Raw genomic sequence first — 21,587 nt, 5'->3', positions numbered from 1 at the left:
CATATTCACTTTCCAAGGACAATGTTTATGCATTTAAGAAATAATCATCAAATCTCGAGGGTATTTCTTGATCAAACCATAAAATAAGAATAATTTTTCTTATATCAATCTTCTCCATCTCGGGAAAATTATGCATGATTGAATATACAAAACCACGAGCAACCTGTAGACGTGAGTATAATCATATTAGTTAGAGAGAATGTATTCTCTCCTTGCAGTTTATATTAAATGCATGTAATCGTAATAGGACTAAACAAAATCATGTAAATAAAATATAACTCATTTAGACGTGCTTTTAAAATAATGGAAACTGCTTTTATAAAAAATGTTGTTGGGTTCCAAAAGCACTTAAAGTGTTTTTTTTCCATAATTCACTTGTATTTTAACTAAAGATTGGTTTAAGAAACTTTTTCACCATTTTCAACCATTTTAAAAGCACTTCTAAACAAGCCCTTATGACCAATTAAAATGGACAATCTATTGTTTGTTGTGTCAAAATGTGAGTTGGACAAGATGAATTATGAATCCACAATAGAATGGGTTATATAATATATTTTTATACTTGAATTACAAGTCATGTCTGACAAAACTTAACTGATCCCGAAAACTTAACCAATTCAATCATATCCATAAAATCCAATTCCATTCAGCCCACCAAATAGGATCTTAGAGTTAAACGCCAACCCATCACTTCTGACAAGGAAGAGAGATTGGAAAGAGATATATTGAAAGCAAAATCTTGTGAAGATAAGAGATGATGAGATAAGAATAAATAAATAAAAAATATGTATTTCTAGAAGAAAACTTGTAGTAGTCAGAGTGAACGTATGGCAAGGTGGTTGCCCTTAAAAGCTGCTTCTAAAATGGAAGCGTTGTCCATGCTCTTAAAAGTTTCAAAATTATAAGCCCAAATTTCTTGTAAAACGTTATACTTTTACAATTTAGCTACAAAAAAGAAAAAATGCATGCTTGAATCTGCTATTTGTTTATACTTTAGTCAATGTAGTTACATCCACATCTCGATCATGGATAAAAATAGAAAGGAAGAAATCAGTTTACCAATGCCGATTCTCCAAAGATTGGATCGACTTGATCGTTTGGTAAAATGTCTCTTCATTTTATTTTTCCCATTGATAGTTTTATTTTATGAGCTTGCGCATATGCTCATAGATTCACCATCTCCATGGTTTACAGCTGCAGTTCTTGGAACACAAGCATTGCCTATCAGCCAAGCATTCTTCTTGTCCTACCTCCTTGGAACCAGAAGATGATCAGCGTAAGACTTTGTCATCTGCAATTGAAGAAGCACATCACAAAAGCACACTGGTTGAGAGAGTAGCTATGCTCGAGAAGCGTGTTTTGCAGGTAAGCAGGAATGAATATTTTTTGGTAGAATTTTTTTCATATCTTCTTTTTCGCTATGAATTTAGTAATATCTTTGAAATATTTTTCATCCTCCCCAATTTAGATAAGCCATGAGATGGATGTGGAAAATGCATCAAGTTCAAGCTGCGTCACTATTGAAGCATCTGAGGAAATTGGGCAAGGATCTTCAGAAGCATATGTGAGGAAGCCAAATTGTTGCAAAAAGGGCAGAAGAAAGAAAAATGTTGCTTCCATTATTCAGATGAGAGAATGGTTTAGACGGAGGAGAATGGGATGTTAATTAATTAATCATCCTGAAATATTATTTTCCGCATTAATTAATTAATTGTCGATGCCACATGTTAATCCATCAAGATAATAATTGGTTTCATCAATTTCCTCCCTAACTCCCCCTCTTTTCATCAATTTCCTCTAATCTCTTTACTTCGTGGCCGCTAAATTAAGAGTTTGCCAGTTGCATTACATGTGTTATACTTTTATGTGTATATGTAAGCAAATTCTAATAAAGTACCAAATATCAAAGTCATAGGCGAAAGCTAAAACAAACAATCTCAAAATAAGACTAGAGATTTATGTGATTCGGTGTATAAAACCTATGTGCACGGGCAAAGCATGAAGAAAAATTTCACAAAACAAATTGAGATTACAAAAGATTGTTTAACTCTCACAACGCAAATTCCACAACTTGCAAACTCTAAACCAAACAGTAGAGTATCCAAAACAAATGGAGAAGTCTCTCTCAAAGCTATGAATTTGCCACACTTATTATAACTTCAAACGCTGACCTCCACTCCAAAAACTAAAAGAGAGATAACTCTCTACATTAATGGTGACGGCACACAAAATAAACTAACCCTAAAGTCCTACAATGAGAATCCTAATCCTAATTGGAAGTAAATCCAAATCTTAGTCAACTCAGTAATAAAAAAATCTCTCCACCAAACAAAGAATTCAACCAAAAAGTCAATACAAACCAAATTAGATACCAAAACGTAACAGGGTCATGAAACCTTAAACTTTTTGCATGTACCAACTGATTGGTTGCCACCATCGAACGTTCATCGTTGCCAGAAACTTCTGATACTGTTTATATACTTCTCCCGATCAATGTCCAATTGTCCGCCACTTCTAAATTCGTATCTAACACTCTAATTTTGAGTTGTAAACCACAGCAGCATATAATTTTATGTAACAATATATAGAAGGTTTTTAATTTGAAGAAGTACCAATAGTAAATAAGTCTGGTTATGATCACCTAAAAGACAAAGCACCAAGACTGGAGGCGGTGATGGGATTTGAACCCACAAATCTCACATGAAACTGAACAAAGAAACACCACTTGTGCTAAGAGAAAACTTTGTTATACTAGTGCACAACAACATATATAACCTATAGGTATTGTATCACGTTAAAAATTTTGGTGGCCCTATGCGTGTGCAACTCTTGCACTCCTTCAAGGGCGGCCCTACTCATGACCTAAATTACAAGACCTAAAATGTATTAAATTGTTGTAGAATGAATTTAACCCAATTTTTTTTTTAGTAGGATTTTTTTGGTAACTTTGAGTTATGTTATCTTACTTTAATTTTATGAATGTTTTAACATAAAAGAATTAAATCCCAGTAAAATTTCCAAAATTACTAGTCACTACTCAACAAACCAAGCTTCATTGTACACACCAACCAACCAAACTTCATTACACACACCAAACATGTATTTTATTATTTTGCCCTTGAATTTTTTTTTAACCGTTGAATTTTTTTTTACCGTTGGATTTGAATAAAACGAATATGAACTGTTAGTTCAATTTCAAAAGATTGCTAAAAAAAAGGAGTATGATATGGACCGTTTATAGCCAACGGTCCAAAAATCGAAGGATTCACATTACCTTTGGACAACTAGGGCCCTTCCATGGGATGCTCAGTTGTCAGTCACTAACTGTTTGCAGCCACATTTTAAAAAGAAAAAAGTGAGGCTCACTCAAGATTTGAGTTAGCCAAATCTGATCCCAAATTTGAGTATTGATTTGGATTCAAACTCAATTTGTGTAGGTTTTGGGTCTCAGCTTTAGATGACATTATTTGGGTTTAAACCCAAATACTTATGTCTGGATCTAAATGTTGGAGTTGGTCTTGGACTAAAAGTTAGTTAATGAGATTAGTCGAACTTGTAACAGATAGAAAGGCTTTTGATTTGATACAAAGAGCAAACTTATAAAATGCGGACAAATAAACCACCACGGGTTGACGGGTTGACCCAGTAATTGGTGATGAATTCCAGACTCGTACTTCACACGGCACGTCTTGGGTTCGATTCCTAACGCTAGTGAATCGCATGATGATGGCCAGGGAAAGACTAAAATGTCTTTGTGAGTCTTTCCAACCTCCGGAAGAGTGGAATGCATGACAAAGTCACCAGCTGGTCTCTTTAAAAAAAAAATTAAAATTAAATATGGACAAATATGGAAAGGGATCCTCTCCGGATCCCTTCCACCTAATTCTCCTCATCAAACAATCTAGGCTTTTGAAATTTGATCTAACGGCTAAAAACAGTGAGACATTCTAAAAATTATAATAATTTTAACCGTTAGATCAAATTTCATGGGCCCGGTCGCCTGGATTGTTTTATAAGGAGGATTAGGTGGAAAGGGATCCAGTGACAAATTTATGTAACTGCTCTCTAATCACTACCGGTTGTTGTTCACGTGTAATTAATGCGTGGTAAACTGCATCTTTTACTTGCCTAATTTCAGAAGCAAACACACTTTCAGAATGGGAGGTGGATTGTTTGCCCTTCCATTTCCATACTTTCAATGCCCTCTAGTGATGTGTGGTCACGGTTAAGCCATGTCAATATTTTATATTAATTTTTTATAAAAATAATAAAACAAAAAGTAATAGGAATATAAAATATTGATGTGGTTTAACCGTGATCATACAAATAACTGCTCTCTAATCACTACTGGTTGTTGTTCACGTGTAATTAATGCGTGGTAAACTGCATCTTTTACTTGCCTAATTTCAGAAGCAAACACACTTTCAGAATGGGAGGTGGATTGTTTGCCCTTCCATTTCCATACTTTCCATGCTCTCTGGTGATGTGTGGTCACGGTTAAGCTACGTCAATATTTTATATTAATTTTTTATAAAAATAATAAAACAAAAAGTAATAGAAATATAAAATATTAATGTGGTTTAATCGTAATCATACAAATAAAAGAATACGGGAAGAATATAGAAATGAGATGGCAGTCCACCTCAATGACATGTGAAAAATGGACGTTCCGTGCGGGGTGAAGCAAAACTATGGTCTTTCGTTGAATAGTAGTCATTACTGCCGTTGGGAATTTGGTACAGTTGTGAAAAGTTGGTCAAGCGTTGGTCGACTGCATGTGCGTCATGTTTTGGAAAAAGGTTGATTATGTTATTCACGTATTTATGTTTACTCATTAATATATGTATTTTAATTTTACATTTTTAAATCGAATAAATTAAAAAAGATTATTAACCAAATGTTAATAAGGATATGTAAAAAATAAACATAAGTGTGTAAAGAACATTATTCATTTGCATAAAGTATCTTTGTGGTGTGGTAACGTGTTAGATATGTAGTTGACCGCCAACAACAACAATAAAGTTTGGGTAGTAATATTCACACATTTTTTCTTACTTTTTACACAATCTTCTCACTTTCTGATCGTTGAATTAAATGAATTAAAGAATATCAAATGACATAAATTACCAAGAGATGTATGGATGGTAAAAATAGGTATGAGGATGATTCCACCCTAAAGTTTTATCATAATAAATGAGATCTGCTGTATGAATTCAAGAACGATATTGTGCTTGGCTTTGCATCAAATTCCCTGTTTGCTTTAAGAACTACATTGTCTTGTAAGTTGTATGTTAGGTCTGTAGTTAAGAAAAAAAATTCAATATAATAATTATGTGATTAAACTAATCTAAATAGAATTTTTAATTCAAATTCTCTCAAATTTAACCAATCGCACGTATAGGCAAAAATGACAGAATTTGAATGGAAAGTTGGATCTCGGCTAAGATTGGTAATGAATTATAGTTAATGATATTATCAACATTTTTCTTACTATAATACTAACATAGGCATATCACTCACGCCATTTTGAAATTTAATCCAAAGGTGGTGCTATTCACACATTTATTTTAAGTTCTCACAAATTCGTTGTTAACTTTTGCTTTTGATTTTCTTTAATTCAAAATTCGACGATTGAAATTAAGAGACGTGTGTGGAAAGTAAAAAATTCACATACCCCTAAATTCAATAAAGAAGATAAAGAAAGTAAACCAAAAGTGGAATTATTTTGCTCATCATCCATAAGTGATGGTGATGCTCATTACATCATTGATTATCGTTGGATGATTTTGATTTAATTTATCTACAACAAATCTCGAGATTTAAACTCATCTAACAGTAAATAATAAGGTGCATCACTACCCCTTGAATGTGCTCAGCAAAAATGCACTTAAAAAAAAACCTCACTTTTTATAAAAGTGTTAACTACTCAATTCGTCTACCCGATCGTGTATTACATGATCCAATTTATTCATTTATCATATACTCTTCGAAAGATCATCTTGTAAAAACTTACTAAAATTAAAAATCATTTAGTGTTTTATAATTATGATCAAGTAAATACCAACACAATTTTTTGGATAAAAAATATATAAATGTTTGGAACAATAATCAAATGACTAAACAAAAATAAGTGCTGGTTTCAACGGCGAAATTGCATCATGGTTAAAAATGAAAATAAAATTTACTACTTAGTAATACGATCAAGTAATAGTACTCTTTATTGTTAAGTAATGTTAATTGAAAAATCTTAAATTCAATTTGTAACAAAAACATATTTAAACCGCAGAACGTGGCGTATAAAATTGACACTGTATTATTTAACAGCAGCGGTAAACATGAAACATTGTCGTAGGGTGGAGATGGTTGTACCAAATTTGTTAAATAAAAAATTGGTGGACGAGTCTGTTTTGCTCACTTTCTTGGTCTTTTATTTGCCTCACCGATAGAAAGTGATGCAATGATGCGCGTAACAGAGAAAGACCCAGAACATTTGAGAGAAGGGAGCTGGGACGGTGACAGCTGACACCGATGCCGCTCAACAGTGACCACATCTTCTCGAACCCGCCCAAGTTTCCATCTTTATTAACAATTTAATTTGTTGGGTCGGATTAAATTGCTCCCAAAGGACAAGAAGAAGAAGTTGCAGAAGCAGAAATGGTGGAGATGAAGGAGGAGGAATCTCAGAAGATGGCGGTTTTCAAAGGCAGAGAAATATTCGGGTCAAATGTTTTGCACATGGTTCTGGCTCTGGGTATTTGGCTGGGTACAATCCATTTCAACGCGGCTCTGGTTCTCTTCACAATCTTCTTCCTTCCATTCTCCAAGGCCCTTCTGTAAGTGTTCATCTTTCTCAGGCTTTTTTTTCTCCCCTAATTTGGTTTTTTTAATTTTGTCATTAATTTATTGATTTATTTGGTGAAAATTTTGAAATTTTCCAGTGTACTTGGGTTGCTTGTATTGTTTATGATCATCCCAGTTGATGATAAGAGCAAACTAGGAAGATCGCTTTCCAGGTAAAAGTTGCACCCTTTTCGGGCTCTTTGGGAATTGGATTGCTGGTTTTTGAGAGACGTCATTTGCGCAATTTATTAATTTCAAATTTGATAATATTTAGTGACGTTGATGGTTTTAGGGTGTAGAGCTTAGGCTTTTTATTTACAGTATCGGATTAGTTAAAGACAAGACGTCCTGCACAAAGCGGTACTGACACGTATAAAAGTAATTTATGTTGGTTTGGATTGGATTTTCAGGTACATATGTAAGCATGCCTGTGCTTATTTTCCCGTGACTCTGTACGCAGAGGACATCAATGCCTTTGATCCTAATCGCTCTTATGGTATCTCCTCTTTTATGGAAGTAGAACCGGTTACAAACTTTTAATCAAAAATAAAACCGAAGTACACTAAATGGACATAAACCACGGTTTAGTGTCCCTCTAGTTCTATTTTTTAGTAAAAGTTTGTGAATGGTCAAACCTTTGCATGTTTCCCAATGTATTTATATCACGTTAGAAGCTGTGATGAATTAATAATAGGAGTGGCATTTTGGCTATCTTTGGTTGATGCAGTCTTTGGTTATGAACCACATTCGGTTTTGCCAATTGGTGTTGTTGCACTTGCTGACCTTACTGGGTTCTTGCCTCTCCCCAAAATTAAGGTCCTTGCGAGTAGCGCGGTAAGACATCTTCACTTAGTTGGCACCACTCTTTCTTCAATTCATGTCTCAACCTTTTTCCCTACAGTCTCTTATCTATGTTCTATACTTTTGCTGATTCTGTGTTGGGAATTATGTTTAGGTGTTCTACACACCATTCCTGAGACATGTATGGACATGGCTGGGTCTTACACCGGCCACAAGGAGTAATTTTATCTCCCACTTATCTGCTGGTTATAGTTGCATCATTGTGCCTGGTGGAGTGCAGGAGACATTTTATATGGAGCATGGCAGTGAGGTTTACATCTATAAAATCTTTCTTTTGCTTTTGCTCTACTTTTTCATCTGGTCATCTGTTGCTATATGCGCTCATCTGACAATCAGCTGGTGTCTGTTTTCTCAATTGTAATTCCGTTTCTAATTGCTAATCCGTTCTTACTTTGTAGATAGCATTCCTCAAGTCGAGAAGAGGATTTGTTCGCATAGCCATGGAGCTGGGTAATCCCCTGGTTCCAGTTTTCTGCTTTGGTCAGGTATTGCCATTTTTGGCATTTTCAATCTAGTTTTTCCACCTATTAAGTCTTCTACTACCCAGTCACATGGTATCTGTTTTGCGTCTGTGTGCTGGCTTTTCTGGTCCAAACATGTATTGATGTTAACGGTTTTCTAGCTATTAAGATTAGTTTGTTGCAATCTCTATGTGAAACCACATCCATTTATTGGGATTGCTGATTATACTTTTCTCATCTCTAATGCATTTGCTTCATCTAAAGATGGAATGATATTCCCATTTCTTTTCTTATGATCCATCCATGTTGCAGTCAAATGTTTACAAGTGGTGGAAACCAAGTGGGGAATTGATTTTGAAGTTTGCTAGAGCTATCAAGTTCACCCCAGTTTTCTTCTGGGGATTATTTGGGTATGCATTTTGAGTTTAAGATACTATATCGTCATCGTCTTAATAGCAATTGTAGAACTTCTATCTTTGCAATTAGCTTTGGAAAGTATGTCTGTTAAATCTCAAAAGGAAAAACTATTCCGGTGAAATTAGATTGAGAAGTTATATTACTATTGAAGGATTTGTTTCTTTTTCTAACCAAACAAGGAATTAGTTATGTATATTTGTACATTTGTGATGTTTGAATGTTAGCAACGCTATGATTTTTGGCTACTGTTAATTGTTCATATCATGCTTCTTGAATGCAGAAGTCCTGTACCCTACAGTCATCCAATGCACGTGGTGGTCGGAAAACCAATTGATGTCAAGAAGACTCCACAACCCAGCATGGAAGAGGTATGGATTCCACCAAAACTGAGCATAACGTATGTGTTTGGTTCTCTCTGAAGATTCAATCATGGGAAAACTGTGCTTGGACAGTTCCAACTTACTTTTTAGCACTCTTTCTGTTGCCCCGAACTTCATCTTCCACATGCATCATGCTTGATTTAATGCATCTAATCTTGCCTTAAAAAACAAGACGTCTCGCAAAACCAAAGTTGTAATGTTCAATGCCTATTCCGTACCACATCCATCTCCATCTTCGGTTTCTTTTGCAATTGAAACTCCATAGCATGTATTACTTGTTGACTTGAGGAACTCTTCCCATGTCAAGAGCTATTAATGTATTCAAAAGCCTATTGGATATAGATTTAGTTCCATCCCATAAGCGAAATCCATGAACTGAAGTTTATCGGGGTGATGGGAGTCACTGGCTGCTGCAGCTCCACGAAGTTATATATACTGAAGTTTGAAAATTTCGTGGCCTACTAGACCGGTGATGGCTAAAATGTCGGAGTTCATGCTTCTATTTTCTTTTTACAGGTGAATGAAGTGCACGGTCAGTTTGTTGCAGCACTGCAGGATCTTTTCGAACGGCACAAGGCACGGGTTGGACACGCTGATCTCCAATTGAAAATTCTTTGAACAGTTCGTACGTACTCTAACTGTGTACACCTATACATGCAGCTCCCTCTTCTCTGGGGTTTTTTTTATTTTATTTTATTTTTTTGAAAATCTTAGTGAAACACTTCTGGAACTGTTTACTTTTAAGTTAAGGACATTTTTACCTTGAAAAATCATTCCTGGTACTATTCATTTACACCTTTATTTTTTCCTTTTGATTAAAACTAAAGTTTTTGAAGATTTTTCGTTAGTTTTTCTTCTTTTTCTTCTATTCATTTTCTGGGAAATTTAGCGATTACACATTGTATTAACTATAAAGTCAGATTGTAAAATCGCTCTTGATGACTTAGCTAGTAGTCAAAACCTTCATCTGGAGCAACATATTTATGCTTGTATTAATTCATACTTTATTAATCAATTTAGTAGTTTATAATTTATATAGGGTCGAAGCCCGTAGTGAAGACACTTATTCCATTTTTCAATTAATTGTTTGTCACACTCGTCCCTACTTGATGTGACATTGATCCTAATTGCTTACGCACAAAAATTATCGTGTGGTAGTAAAATAAGTAAAATGGTATCACCAGTGCATGGTTTTAACCATAATTTGTTCACATATAATATCCAGGTGCGCCGCGTATTATATGCCGGAGACTGGCCGGGGACACACAGGGGGGACAGAGAGAACATTGAACACTACTCTTTCATTCTCAACTTAATGTTTTCAACTTTAACAGAGAGCTCTAACTTTTGCTCCTCAATATCTTTCAAAACCGATAGCAAGTTAGCTCTATACGATTCACATTTCCGTCGTGCGCGCTCGAGTTGACGCTCTAGTTTCTGCATTTTCTTGTCCTGGTGATCCTGCAATATCGAATTGAATTGCAAAATTAACCATCAACTCAAAGAATCGAAAAATGAAAACGTAACAGATGTAGCTCTAATGCTATCATATAGGTAAGAGGTTTCAAGTGGTTACAGAAGGAAACTGACCGCGGATAGAGTTTCAAAACCGCGTTTATGATCACCGAAGGTATTGTTTGATTGATTTCCCAAACGAAACCAATCTTCTCTTCCAGCTGTATTTGTTGTGGCCGCTCTCCTGCCGTTCTGCATTTCAGTGGCAACTTTATTTGCAGCCACTTGAAGGGCATCCATTGCCACATTATAAATTTCAGCAGTTGTAATCCCTTCGTCAACATATTTAAGTGCCTCGTGACGCAGATTATTGTACCGCACTGGTAGAGATTCTTGTGGCTTATTCAACAAATCGCCAGCATGTTCCTCCAACACGACACCACTCTTGGCATTCCTCGTCCAACGCTTCAGAATGAAATGAGATGGCAGAGTGAGAACATTTGTCACCCTAAAAACTGTCAAGATGTGTGCGCAAAGAAGGCCAGAAAACTCAAACATCTGGCAACTACAACATGCTTTCATCTCATGAACGGTTAGATTACAACATGCTTTCATCTCATGAACGTTAAATCTAACCGTATAAGCTTTATGACTCTCCCCAAATTTAGCAACTTGAAAAATGGATCCTGCCTCCTCGTCCTCAACCTTGGTTGCCAAAAATGTTAACGTCTCAACCAACTCCTCTTGAAATTTCGTAAACAATTTCCTCGTGTAAAGCCCAGCTGCCTGTTTCTCCATGGGCGAAGGGGTCTTAAGAACCGGAGCAGTGTTTATGGTATCATAATCTGCCCTCACTTCTTTCTCATACCGACTTTCAACAGCTTTCTCATACTGCTTAACAAACAGCTGTAGAGCTGTTGATGCATTGACATATCCATCAAAATAAGAGTTCATGCTATCACTGCACTGTGTTACCGACATTTCTGCAAAGAAGGTGCCCCTCAGGTACACAGGGACCCACTGCTGCCGATCAGCATACATCGATTGAAGCCATTTATGCTCCCCGAGATCATATTTACCAGTTAGGGACAGCCAACAAGACTCAAACTCTTCAATTGATTCACTCAGGTTGACACATTTATGAAGCTCTGCTTCAAAGTTGGAATGCTCACAAAGCACAGAGGACAACTTCTCTTGGCATTCTTTAAATATGTGCCACTTGCAGAAGCGGTGTCGAGTCTCGGGGAAAACCTGGGTAATGGCCATGGTAATCACCCGATCATGATCAGTCGTAATTGACAGTGGAGGCTGGCCAGACATTGCCTTGAGCCATGTTTTGAAAAGCCACAGAAACGATGCCTCAGATTCATTTATCAGGAGGGCACATCCAAAAAATACAGGCTGTCCATGATGGTTAACCCCTGTGAAAGGTGCAAAAGGCAACCGATAGCGGTTTGACCTGTAAGTTGTGTCAAAGGTAACAGTGTCACCAAAGTAAGTATAGTCATTCCTTGCCTTAGGATCAACCCAGAAGAAATTGCCCATGCACTGATCTTCATCTCCCTGCACAGCAAAGAAGAATGCTGGGTCCTTAGCTTGCCTGTTCTTCAAGTAATCCAAGAGCAGCTGAGTGTCGCCTCCAAGGGTCCTTTGCTTACAACTCCTCATGTAATTCCTGCAGTCACGCTCCGTGAAGCCAACATTCCTAATACCACCATATTCTTTGATGAGGGCAGACATAATTCCCCTGGGGCCGATCCCAGCACCCTGCAAGGTATCAATCAAAGACTTTGCAGAACCCGAGACATGACGATGAGAGCGAAGGGAATGCACCTTATCAGGTGGAACGAGCTCATGGTTATGCTCCTTAACAAAAGCAGACACAACCCATCTCCCAGAGTCGTGAACCTTTATTACCAACATGGCCTTACAACCAACTCGGGTCTCTGCTCGGGGGCGCTTGGCCCGCCCTTCGCAGTCAGACCCAGACTTCCCATTCTTGTTGACACGAAATCCCTCCTTGGCGCAAACAAAAGACCGCTGAATGATGGCGCCATCGCGCCTGGAGCGACGAGACATGCTGACACGAGTACTGAAGCCAATGCGGCGAGCATAGGAATTGTAAAAGGCCTTGGCAGCCTCCTCGGATTCGAATTCCATCCCCTCACAGGGTTCAAGGCTACTGTCTCCTTCCGGGATGTAATGCTCCAAAATAGCAACGCTACTGACAACATCGGAACCAGTAGGAGTGGGAATAGCAGTGGCAGGAGAATCATGAAGGAGGTCATCATGGTCAACAGGTTGGTCAATGTAACCCAGACCCATCATGTCGAATTCAAGAACATCATCATTACCCAAGCTCAACGGTTCAAACTCCATTTTTTCACATGGAACTATGAATTTATTTTTCTTTCTCTCTTGCTTAAATTAAAACCAAAATGCTATAAATCACCAATTCAATCATAAATTACAACGAACAAAATTGGGCCAATAGGAAAATATAAAAAAATGCATAATTTTGATGGAAATTTTGGATTTTAAAGGGAAAGCTAGAACCTTGGAGGCGATCCATTTGAGCAGGAAGAAGGAGAAATTGCAAATGGGTACAAAAATCTTCACTCTGGAGATGTTTTGGCAGCGCCCGGGAGTGCGGAGGAGCGAGATGGCACGTGAATTGAACGTTCAGAGCAGTAACCAACAGAGTGAGTGAGAGAGAAAGAGAGGGGGAAGAGGAGGGGGAGTGGTGGAGTGTGGCGGGGGTTTAGGGCAGATGATTTGGTACTTGACGAAACCTTCAGGAGTATCAGGGATTACCACGTTTCGTGCCGTTGGATCCTTCCTTAAAACCCTTTTCACACTCGGCAAAAAAGATGTGCGTTGAGTCAATATTATATTATATTTTATTCTATGTTTACTGATATTTTATAATATATATGCACTTGATCGATTTTTTTTTATATGTTTTGATTGTAGACCAAGCGAAATATCCTTTGTATAAAAGTGACAAAATGATGGAACTTCGGAGTAATTTCAAATGGAGTAGCGAAATATCCTTAGTGTAAAAATATCAATGTATTAAAAAAAATTCACTTGAATTTTTTATAAAATATATTCATATCAAAAATATTTTCATTGAGAACAAATCGTTAAAATTGTTGCTGTCATATTTTGAATAAGAATGTGATTGTGTAAATCCTAGGGAATTTGGGAAAGTATTATATATTCATATTAGGATTAGATTACCTATTAAATGTTGTAATCCTAAAGGGAAAGGTTTTACCCTTTCTACTACTATAAATAAAGGCACAATGAGGTGAATCAAACACACCTCACAGTTAAATCAATCTCTCTTCTCTCTAAAGCTTGCCGCGCCCCTCTCTCTCTCCAACCCTAGATCGCTTAATCAAATAGACCTACAACACGTTATCAGCACGCTCTTGCCAGAAGCTGAGGAATTGACGCATCATAGGAGGAGACTATCATCCACCACATTCAAAGGCTTATTTGTTTTCTACTAATCAGGTACGCTTTAAATAAATGAAGATATTTGAAACGTCCACAAAGCATGAAAACATTCCCCATGATGCATGAACCCCTCTATGTTTATATTTTCCTTTCGATAGATATATTGTATATGTTCATATATTTTTCAATATATATATTCGTTTCATGCATCGCACAATTAAATTGTTATGTGGAATTTGTGAGTCAAAATATAAAATTAAATTAGAAGCAAATTTGGGTTTTTCTGAAACCCTAGGTTCGAAAATTAGGTATGTTTTTTGTCTCACCATGGGATGGCATCACCCTAATGCCCTTGGACTACCTGCGCAGCCCTTGTAGGGCTTGCTGCTCCACAACCACGGGCCTGCAGCCCTAGTTTCTGGTCCACAGCCCACAAGTCTAGCTTGTTGGGCCCCCTGTGTCACGGCCTGCATCATCAGCAGCCAGCCCATGCGCTGGGCTTAGTTTCCCGTGCCCAATACCTAGGTCCCAGCTTTCACTGGGCTTTCCCGCGTGCTCGCCCACAAGCTAGCGTGTGCTGGGCTTGTTTCCATGCCCCCCTCACGGTCAAATTTCGAAACCAAACTTGCGGCAGAGGTTTCCTCCCTTCACCGGGGTCTGCAGACCACCCCAAGGTCTTTTTTTGGGCCTCGCCTTATATTTAAGGCACCCAACCCGTGCCCTATTACCCACAACACTAAGCCCATATTATTTTTGGGGCTCTATTTTCGATCTAATAATATTATTTTAATATAATTTAACTTCTACAATTGACCCTGTATGGCCCGATTTATTGAATTAATTAAAAGTGACATGCAGTCCATTAATCTGATAATGAATCCAAAATTATTGACCAGAAGATCACTTTTGGACATTAACGATTCAATAATTTATTTTTATACTTTGAATCGTCACATACTTTCGTAGTAACGAAGCTCTCACACTTGAGTTCCTAAATACAACTCAAATCCATTATTGCATTCTGTGTTTTTTGCAGGAACCTCTCATTATGAACTAATTGTTCATAAAACTAAATTGAACCTGTAGTTTCAAATTTAGTGCCTTTGAAACCTGAAGTTTTCATTCAAAACATACCACATGAAACCCGTAGTTTTCATGCATAAATTAAACCATTACATGTCTATAGAACCTGTATGTTATACGATATATGTCTATGACTTACCATATAACTAATCACATTTTATCCCTCCGTTTTAGGGACATGTCGAACTTGAACAAGCTCGATTTCTCTGCTCTAGAAATCTCCGGAAGAAACTTTCTGAAGTGGGTTCAAGACGTGAAACTCCATCTCACTGCAAATGACATTAGAGCTACCATCGAGGCACCTATCGCTGACAAACCTGTTGACGAAGCTTAGAAGGCTATTGCAATGATCTTCATTCGAAGACACATCTATGATGCACTACAGACTGAGTATCTCGCTGAGGAGGACCCACGCACCCTCTGGCTTGCTCTGGCCGATCGTTTCGATCACCAGAAAGACATATACTTGCCTGAAGCAAGACACGACTAGCAGCATCTTCGCTTCCAAGACTTTAAGTCTGTGAATGAATACAACTCTGAAGTTTGTAGAATCCGTTCTTTGTTGAAATTCTGCAAAGTGGAACTAACTGAATCAGATCTGCTGGAGAATACCTATTCGACCTTCCATGCCACCATTATTGTCCTACAACAACAATATAGGGCACATAAATTCACCAAGTTTTCGGATTTGATCTCTGTTTTACTTCTTGCTGAAAAGCAGAACCAGCTTTTGATGAAGAACCATCAAGCTCGATCCACTGGCTCGAACGTCGATCCTGAAGCGCATGCGAGCTATTCTAGCAGCCATAAGCGACAAAAGAATCATCGTGGTCGTGGCAATGGGCGCCAAGCCCAACCACGGGCCCAAGGTCATCGTGGTCGTGGCGATGGTTTGTTGAGTATTTACACACTCAAGGGAGACTGTTGCAGTCATATTTAGAATAGAAATGTGATTGTGTAAATCCTAGGGAATCTGGGAAAGTATTATATATTCTCATTAGGATTAGATTACCTATTAAATGTTGTAATTCTAAATGGAAATATTTTACCATTTCTACTATAAATAAAGGCACAATATGGTGAATCAAACAAACCTCACAATTAAACCAATCTCTCTTCTCCCTAAAGCTTGCCGCACCCCTCTCTCTAACTCTAGATCGCTCAATCAAATAGGCCTACAACAAAAATATAATTTTAGTAAAAAGAAAATTAATGAAAAGGGCTTGAAAACTTTGAGTTTTAATGATAAGGAAAAAATAAAGGGTAAAGTGAATAGTATCATGATTGATTTTTTTTAGTGTAAAAATATGATTTTTCGTTAAAATGAACATTACTGTAAATTTTTCGTTAAAACTCTTAATTAATTAATCGCAATATGTAAGAATTGAGGAACAACGAAAAGCACGACGTCGTTCGCGTCATACTTTGAAGCGCGAAGCGTCACTTTCACCTGAGAGAAGAAATTAAAAGCATCGAATTTCTGGACCGATTTATCAGAAATAAATAGAAAGAAAATCGGCTGAATAAATAATAGAAAAATAAAAGAATTAGGGTTCTTCGTTCTGATAGTACGAATTTGAAGCTCCTTCTTCCTCAATTCCAACCCAGGTACGCAGCTCATATGATCCCCTGTTTCTTTCTCCAATTTCTTCATATTTTTCTAGTTTACGGGAAAAAAGATATGATTTTGTACGATGCCGCCTAAAATTTCAATTTTTTTGATACAATCGTTTGCGGCAGATGCGCAGAGTCGTAAATTTTACTTTTGACTGATTAGTTTACCGCTATACGATTTTCTGTTCTTGCTTCTTGCCCTAATTTTTTTATTTATATTTTTTAGTTTTTCTGTTTTATTTTTTGTTGGATGAGTAGAAATTTTACTGCTTTTGTACTTAGAAATGAGTGATACCGAAGAGAAGGAGGAAACTGGACATGAATTGCCAGTTGATGCTTCAAATAATGGGAAACCAGAAAATGATCATAACGAGCAGAATAATTCTCCGAATTCTGGAGATTCTGGACCGGTCCAGGAAACCCCGAATCCTGCTGAAAATGGCGAAGTTCTACCCAATAAGACAGACGTGGAGATGACCGCTGATGATAACACTAATGTAGAAGTAGAACCACTGTCCATTTCGCAGCAATCCGATAGGGATTTGCCTCCTCCATCAGTCACAATAAATGGTGGGGACGAACAATTAGTCAAGCTAGATATCGAACCTTTAAAGGAGGAGGGCGAACAATTAGTCAAGCCAGATACCGAATCCTTAAAGGATGATGGCGATCAGTTAGTCAAGCAAGATACTGAACCCGTAGCTGGTGCCAAGAGTGTTGAAGCCCAGGATTTGCCTCAAAGTAATAGTCATGGCTGTGAGGATGGCAACATGGTTTCCACAAGTCTTGCAGAGACTGCTAAACCCACTGTTGGTGTTAAAAATGAAGTTTCTCAAGTGCCGGAGCAGGAATCTGGTGATCCCGTGGAAGAAAGTGGAACTGTGAGTCATAAGGAACCTGTTACGGCTCATGCCGGATCTTCTGATATAAAGGCTGATTCTGGGAGCGGGGAAGAATATGAAAAAGATATTACTACACCCAAAAGTAATGGAACCCCAAACTCAAAGGGCATGTTCCTTTTAGATGACAGTGACATGTATGAAGGTAATGGTTCTGGAACAGAAGAGGAGCAATCAGTTTTCATGAAGGAGGTGGAAAATTTCTTTAAGGAGAGGAACATGGAATTTAAACCTCCTAAGTTTTATGGAGAGGGTTTGAATTGCCTTAAGTAAGTCTATTCTCATCATTTTTACTGGTTCTGTATTGTTTACTAATTATATGAATGTTAATTATTTTGGCTAATGCATTTCAACTTTTTACTGGGATAAGGCTTTGGAGAGGTGTGACAAGATTGGGTGGCTATGATAAGGTGTGGAGTCTGCATTTTTATTCATATAGTTTAGACACTTATATATAATATGAGTTTTCATTTCCAGAATTATAGTGTTTTCTTGTTGGAAGCTCATATATAATCTGGCTGCTTATTGAAGGTGACCTCAAATAAGTTGTGGCGGCAAGTGGGAGAAGCGTTTAGACCTCCAAAGTAAGGAACAACATCTGCTCAACTCCATTATTATTTACGTAGTGCAAGCTCCATTACTTGGAGATGTGGAAATTTTAGAAGTGCTGTAGTTTGTGGACATGAACGAAGAAAATCCACCCTCCTTAATTCTCTAATAGATATAATCTATGAACACTGAAATTGGGGGACTTCTTTCATTGGCAATACGTTGTTGGTCATTTGGTTCTCCTTTGTTATTCGTAAGGGTCAACTTTGAGATGTTTATGTCTGCCATATTGTTGTGCAAAAAGTCCTTGCTAAAAAGAACATAAAACGTAGATCTATGAAGCATGATAAAAACTTGAAGTAAAGTTAATGTGTTTCTAGGTGTGAAATTTCTTTAGTTCCTATTTAACCCCATCATGATTTGCTGTCTTAGAAAGTGGGAAAGGGGTGGTGTGAGGAGTGGATTAAAAAGGTCCAATAATGTTTACTATGTGTTATAAGATAGTTAAGTTATTTTTCTATTTCTGCTGCAGGACATGCACTACAGTTTCATGGACATTTCGAGGTTTCTATGAGAAGGTATGTGTGCACACACTTGATTGCAAGCTGCATCTTTCTTATGGATTCTCCATAGGTTATTAGTTGCTATGTGTTTGTAATTTCCCACCTGTTCAAATTTGATACTGGATCAAGAATTATGGGATCGGGCAACCATAATCGTAGACTCAATTGCCTGCTATGATTGAGCAAATCTGGGTCTGTCCATCTTCTTGGTGGTTGACCATGTGGATATGTGCTTGAGTGGCCTGTGCTGGAAATTAATTATAAAAGCTTCTATTCGAGTCACTTGTGGTCGCCTCAGTATTTTTATAAGTCCATTATGTCAAATCCCCTTTTAACAGTGATTTGTTAAATATCTTCCTTGGAGTATAACATAATGTTTATATGTTATTCATTATTGGTTGTTCTTGTGTGACTTCAGGCACTCCTAGATTATGAAAGGCATAAATTTGGTACTGAACCACCAATCTCTTCCCTGCCAGAGCCTATGAATATTGATAACCAGGTAAGTTGTGATCTTATGACCCGGGATCTTTTGGTAATGTTTTGTGTATTACTGTATTAGATGATTTTGTGGCGTTTATTTTTATCCCTATTCGGTGGCATGCTGTTTATGCCATTTTGTTCATCTCATGGTAAAATGTTTCATTGAATGAAAATGGTATCCATGTACTGCCGAGAACGTATACATTCATTGTTATTCGCATGAAAAATTTCGACACAGTGAACCATGGCATGTCAACCTTGAAAATTGGTGCAGTTGGTTGCTCAACAAGGAGTTTCTTCAACGACCCCAACACTTAATGCATGCTTGTGGTAATTAGTCTGCAGGGTCAGGTCGAGCAAGAAGGGATGCCGCGGCACGTGCCATGCAGGGATGGCACTCACAACGTATCACTGGGAGTGGTGAAGTCAGTGACCCTATCATAAAGGTCTGGAAAGTATAAAGATTTTTGCCCTCATTTTTTATTTTTATTTTTTTTTTCATTCTCTCCATGTAGAAGTTGGTTCTGATATAGTACTACCATCTCTTCTGTTTCTTTAGGATAAAAATGCTATTTCTTTGCAAAAGCGTGAAAAACAGCTTAAAAGCATTGGTATGGCCTCTCAGTGGAACTGGTGTCCTTTGTAATAATATAATTGGTATATATGGTGTCCTTTGTAATAATATAGTTGGTATATAACTTCTCACCTCAGATTTTGTATGTTGACTTCAGGTTCACTTAAAAGAAAGAAGCCACCTTTTGTGGAGCATGTGGTAAAAGCTGCACGTACTAAAGAATCTAAGTTACAGTTGAGATAATGTTCTATTTTTATTTCATTTGTCTATATCTAATATATCAGGAAATTTTTCAGTGACAGTACACAGTCGACATGTTATCATAGTGTTAACTTGGCTTTTTTTTGTCCGTTTGGGTAGATTGGATGTAGATGTGGTCGATCTTGGACCTCCAGCGGATTGGGTGAAGATCAATGTGCAGAGAACTGTAAGTTTATCCAATACATGTTTGAACACAAGGAAATTTGCATCTGTGGAATTTTCGAGCACCATCCAGTATAATGAGATGTGTCATTTTTGCAGAAAGATTGTTTTGAGGTCTATGCTTTAGTTCCAGGGCTTCTCCGTGAGGAGGTAAGTTTACATGTTCCTGAATCCGTCGCTCTCCTTCCTTTTGCTTTGCTACCGTACGATTCTTTGCATTCTTATAGAGATCATTTGTATATTCTTTTAGAAGACATGGATGCAATCGTTTCTTTTGTTAGGTTCTTATTAAGGTGGGAATGGCAGTAAATCATAAGCCACGTTATAAAAACAGGAAGTAGCATAGTTGAAAGATGTTCAGACAAATTTGGGCCCCTTTGGGAGGATCACAAAACCACAGCCAATTTGTGCTGCACTCAACTAACTGCTTTGAGCTGGGGAAAAAGGGAAAAGATAAAAAAAAAAATTGCTGTTTAAAAATGAACCAACTTTCATCAATCTCCCTTTTTTTTAAATGTGAGAACGGAGGAACCCGGCAAGGAGCCTGCTGATAACTTCTCTAGGCTGTTTCTTTGAGAGCTGTCGCTAAATTATGCCTTGGTAGAGTACGTACATGTTTGCATATCAAGGCATCTATTATCAGTTTTTGGATTTTGTACTCATGAAAGGGGAAAAAAAGCTTTAGAATCTAAAATTGAGTTGAGAAGTCCTGCTTGATATTTGTTTGATGTGTAAAATATTAGGTTTCTGTTTCGGTAATTACATTGCTTATCCTATTCTTTTGGAAATCAATCTCAGGTGCGTGTTCAATCAGATCCAGCTGGGCGACTGGTTATAAGTGGAGAACCTGAGCATCCTGATAATCCATGGGGTGTCACGGCTTTCAAAAAGGTGTGTTTCTATTTCTCTGTGGCTGCTGTCTAATGTCAAAAAACTGCTGTCTAATGTCAAAAAACCACGGTCATAAAGATCGGACTTCATATCTTTCACTTTAGCTTTCTTGACATGTTACAGGCTTAAACATTTTTAAATAGCAAAGGTGATTGATATGGTATTTGGCTTCGTGAACAGGTTGTCACCTTACCATCAAGAATTGATCCACACCAGACATCAGCTGTGGTCACCCTGCACGGGCAGTTGTTTGTTCGTGTTCCGTTCGAGCAGTCGGATCAGTAGCATTTCGTGATGCCTGTCCATTCTTGACCATCAGGCTCTTCTGTAGAAATTAGACAGACTCTAGCAACCGTAATCAGGCCAAGTTAGCTAGTTTAGTTGGTTATAATCCACTAGGTCAGTACAGGATATAACCTAACCGTTGTACTTATTTACCAACATGTTCAGTTACATGGCTAGGAATCCTTTTCTTCATTCATTTTCTTGAAGATGTAACATTATTTCGGGAAGATACGCACTCAGATACGCGTTGAGCGCGCATGTTCGACTGCTATGTTGAATTTGTGCTCTTCAGATCAATCATATCTAAGTTTTTAAAGATGAAAGATGAAGATAAATAACAGATC

General features: G+C 37.5%; 4 protein-coding genes across 6 annotated transcripts; 3 read left to right on the top strand and 1 right to left on the bottom strand.

The window, feature by feature from the left end:
• The first annotated feature begins 861 nt into the window (after nucleotides 1–861).
• LOC148690820 (uncharacterized) lies at nucleotides 862–1,749 on the top strand. The gene is made up of 3 exons (XM_088686987.1): nucleotides 862–1,100; nucleotides 1,195–1,365; nucleotides 1,469–1,749. The coding sequence occupies exons 1-3, from the start codon at nucleotides 966–968 to the stop codon at nucleotides 1,664–1,666; spliced, it is 504 nt and encodes a 167-aa protein (XP_088543113.1). The 5' UTR covers nucleotides 862–965; the 3' UTR covers nucleotides 1,667–1,749.
• A 4,672-nt stretch (nucleotides 1,750–6,421) lies between these two features.
• Nucleotides 6,422–10,369, top strand: LOC137711262 (diacylglycerol O-acyltransferase 2D). Its single transcript, XM_068450502.2, has 10 exons — nucleotides 6,422–6,833; nucleotides 6,939–7,013; nucleotides 7,251–7,336; nucleotides 7,568–7,674; nucleotides 7,796–7,951; nucleotides 8,100–8,186; nucleotides 8,475–8,572; nucleotides 8,860–8,947; nucleotides 9,476–9,584; nucleotides 10,185–10,369. The coding sequence occupies exons 1-9, from the start codon at nucleotides 6,655–6,657 to the stop codon at nucleotides 9,575–9,577; spliced, it is 978 nt and encodes a 325-aa protein (XP_068306603.2). The 5' UTR covers nucleotides 6,422–6,654; the 3' UTR covers nucleotides 9,578–9,584; nucleotides 10,185–10,369.
• On the bottom strand, nucleotides 10,123–13,231 carry LOC137711249 (protein FAR1-RELATED SEQUENCE 5). Of its 2 annotated transcripts, XM_068450489.2 has the most exons (3): nucleotides 11,051–13,231; nucleotides 10,550–10,879; nucleotides 10,123–10,420 (listed from the first exon to the last, which is right to left on the bottom strand). In XM_068450489.2, exons 1-3 carry the CDS (start codon nucleotides 12,791–12,793, stop codon nucleotides 10,253–10,255), a joined length of 2,241 nt encoding a protein of 746 aa, XP_068306590.2. In that variant the 5' UTR covers nucleotides 12,794–13,231; the 3' UTR covers nucleotides 10,123–10,252. The 2 variants fall into 2 exon arrangements, with proteins under 2 accessions (XP_068306590.2, XP_068306584.2); XM_068450483.2 differs by having other exon boundaries at nucleotides 10,550–12,929.
• Nucleotides 13,232–16,339: 3,108 nt separating this feature from the next.
• LOC137733990 (AT-rich interactive domain-containing protein 6) lies at nucleotides 16,340–21,559 on the top strand. Of its 2 annotated transcripts, none has more exons than XM_068473219.2 (13): nucleotides 16,340–16,570; nucleotides 16,859–17,744; nucleotides 17,846–17,885; nucleotides 18,007–18,059; nucleotides 18,557–18,602; nucleotides 19,006–19,089; nucleotides 19,409–19,516; nucleotides 19,630–19,681; nucleotides 19,802–19,877; nucleotides 20,005–20,071; nucleotides 20,167–20,217; nucleotides 20,866–20,958; nucleotides 21,139–21,559. In XM_068473219.2, exons 2-13 carry the CDS (start codon nucleotides 16,861–16,863, stop codon nucleotides 21,241–21,243), a joined length of 1,659 nt encoding a protein of 552 aa, XP_068329320.2. In that variant the 5' UTR covers nucleotides 16,340–16,570; nucleotides 16,859–16,860; the 3' UTR covers nucleotides 21,244–21,559. The 2 variants fall into 2 exon arrangements, with proteins under 2 accessions (XP_068329320.2, XP_088542775.1); XM_088686649.1 differs by having other exon boundaries at nucleotides 16,397–16,570; nucleotides 16,835–17,744.
• The last annotated feature ends 28 nt before the right edge of the window (nucleotides 21,560–21,587 follow it).

This window comes from Pyrus communis, chromosome 15 (assembly GCF_041283825.1).
Source record: "Pyrus communis isolate YQ-2024b chromosome 15, ASM4128382v1, whole genome shotgun sequence".
NCBI lineage: Eukaryota > Viridiplantae > Streptophyta > Magnoliopsida > Rosales > Rosaceae > Pyrus > Pyrus communis.
Note: the sequence above shows the minus strand (reverse complement) of the source record. Positions and strands in the feature narration are given on the sequence as shown.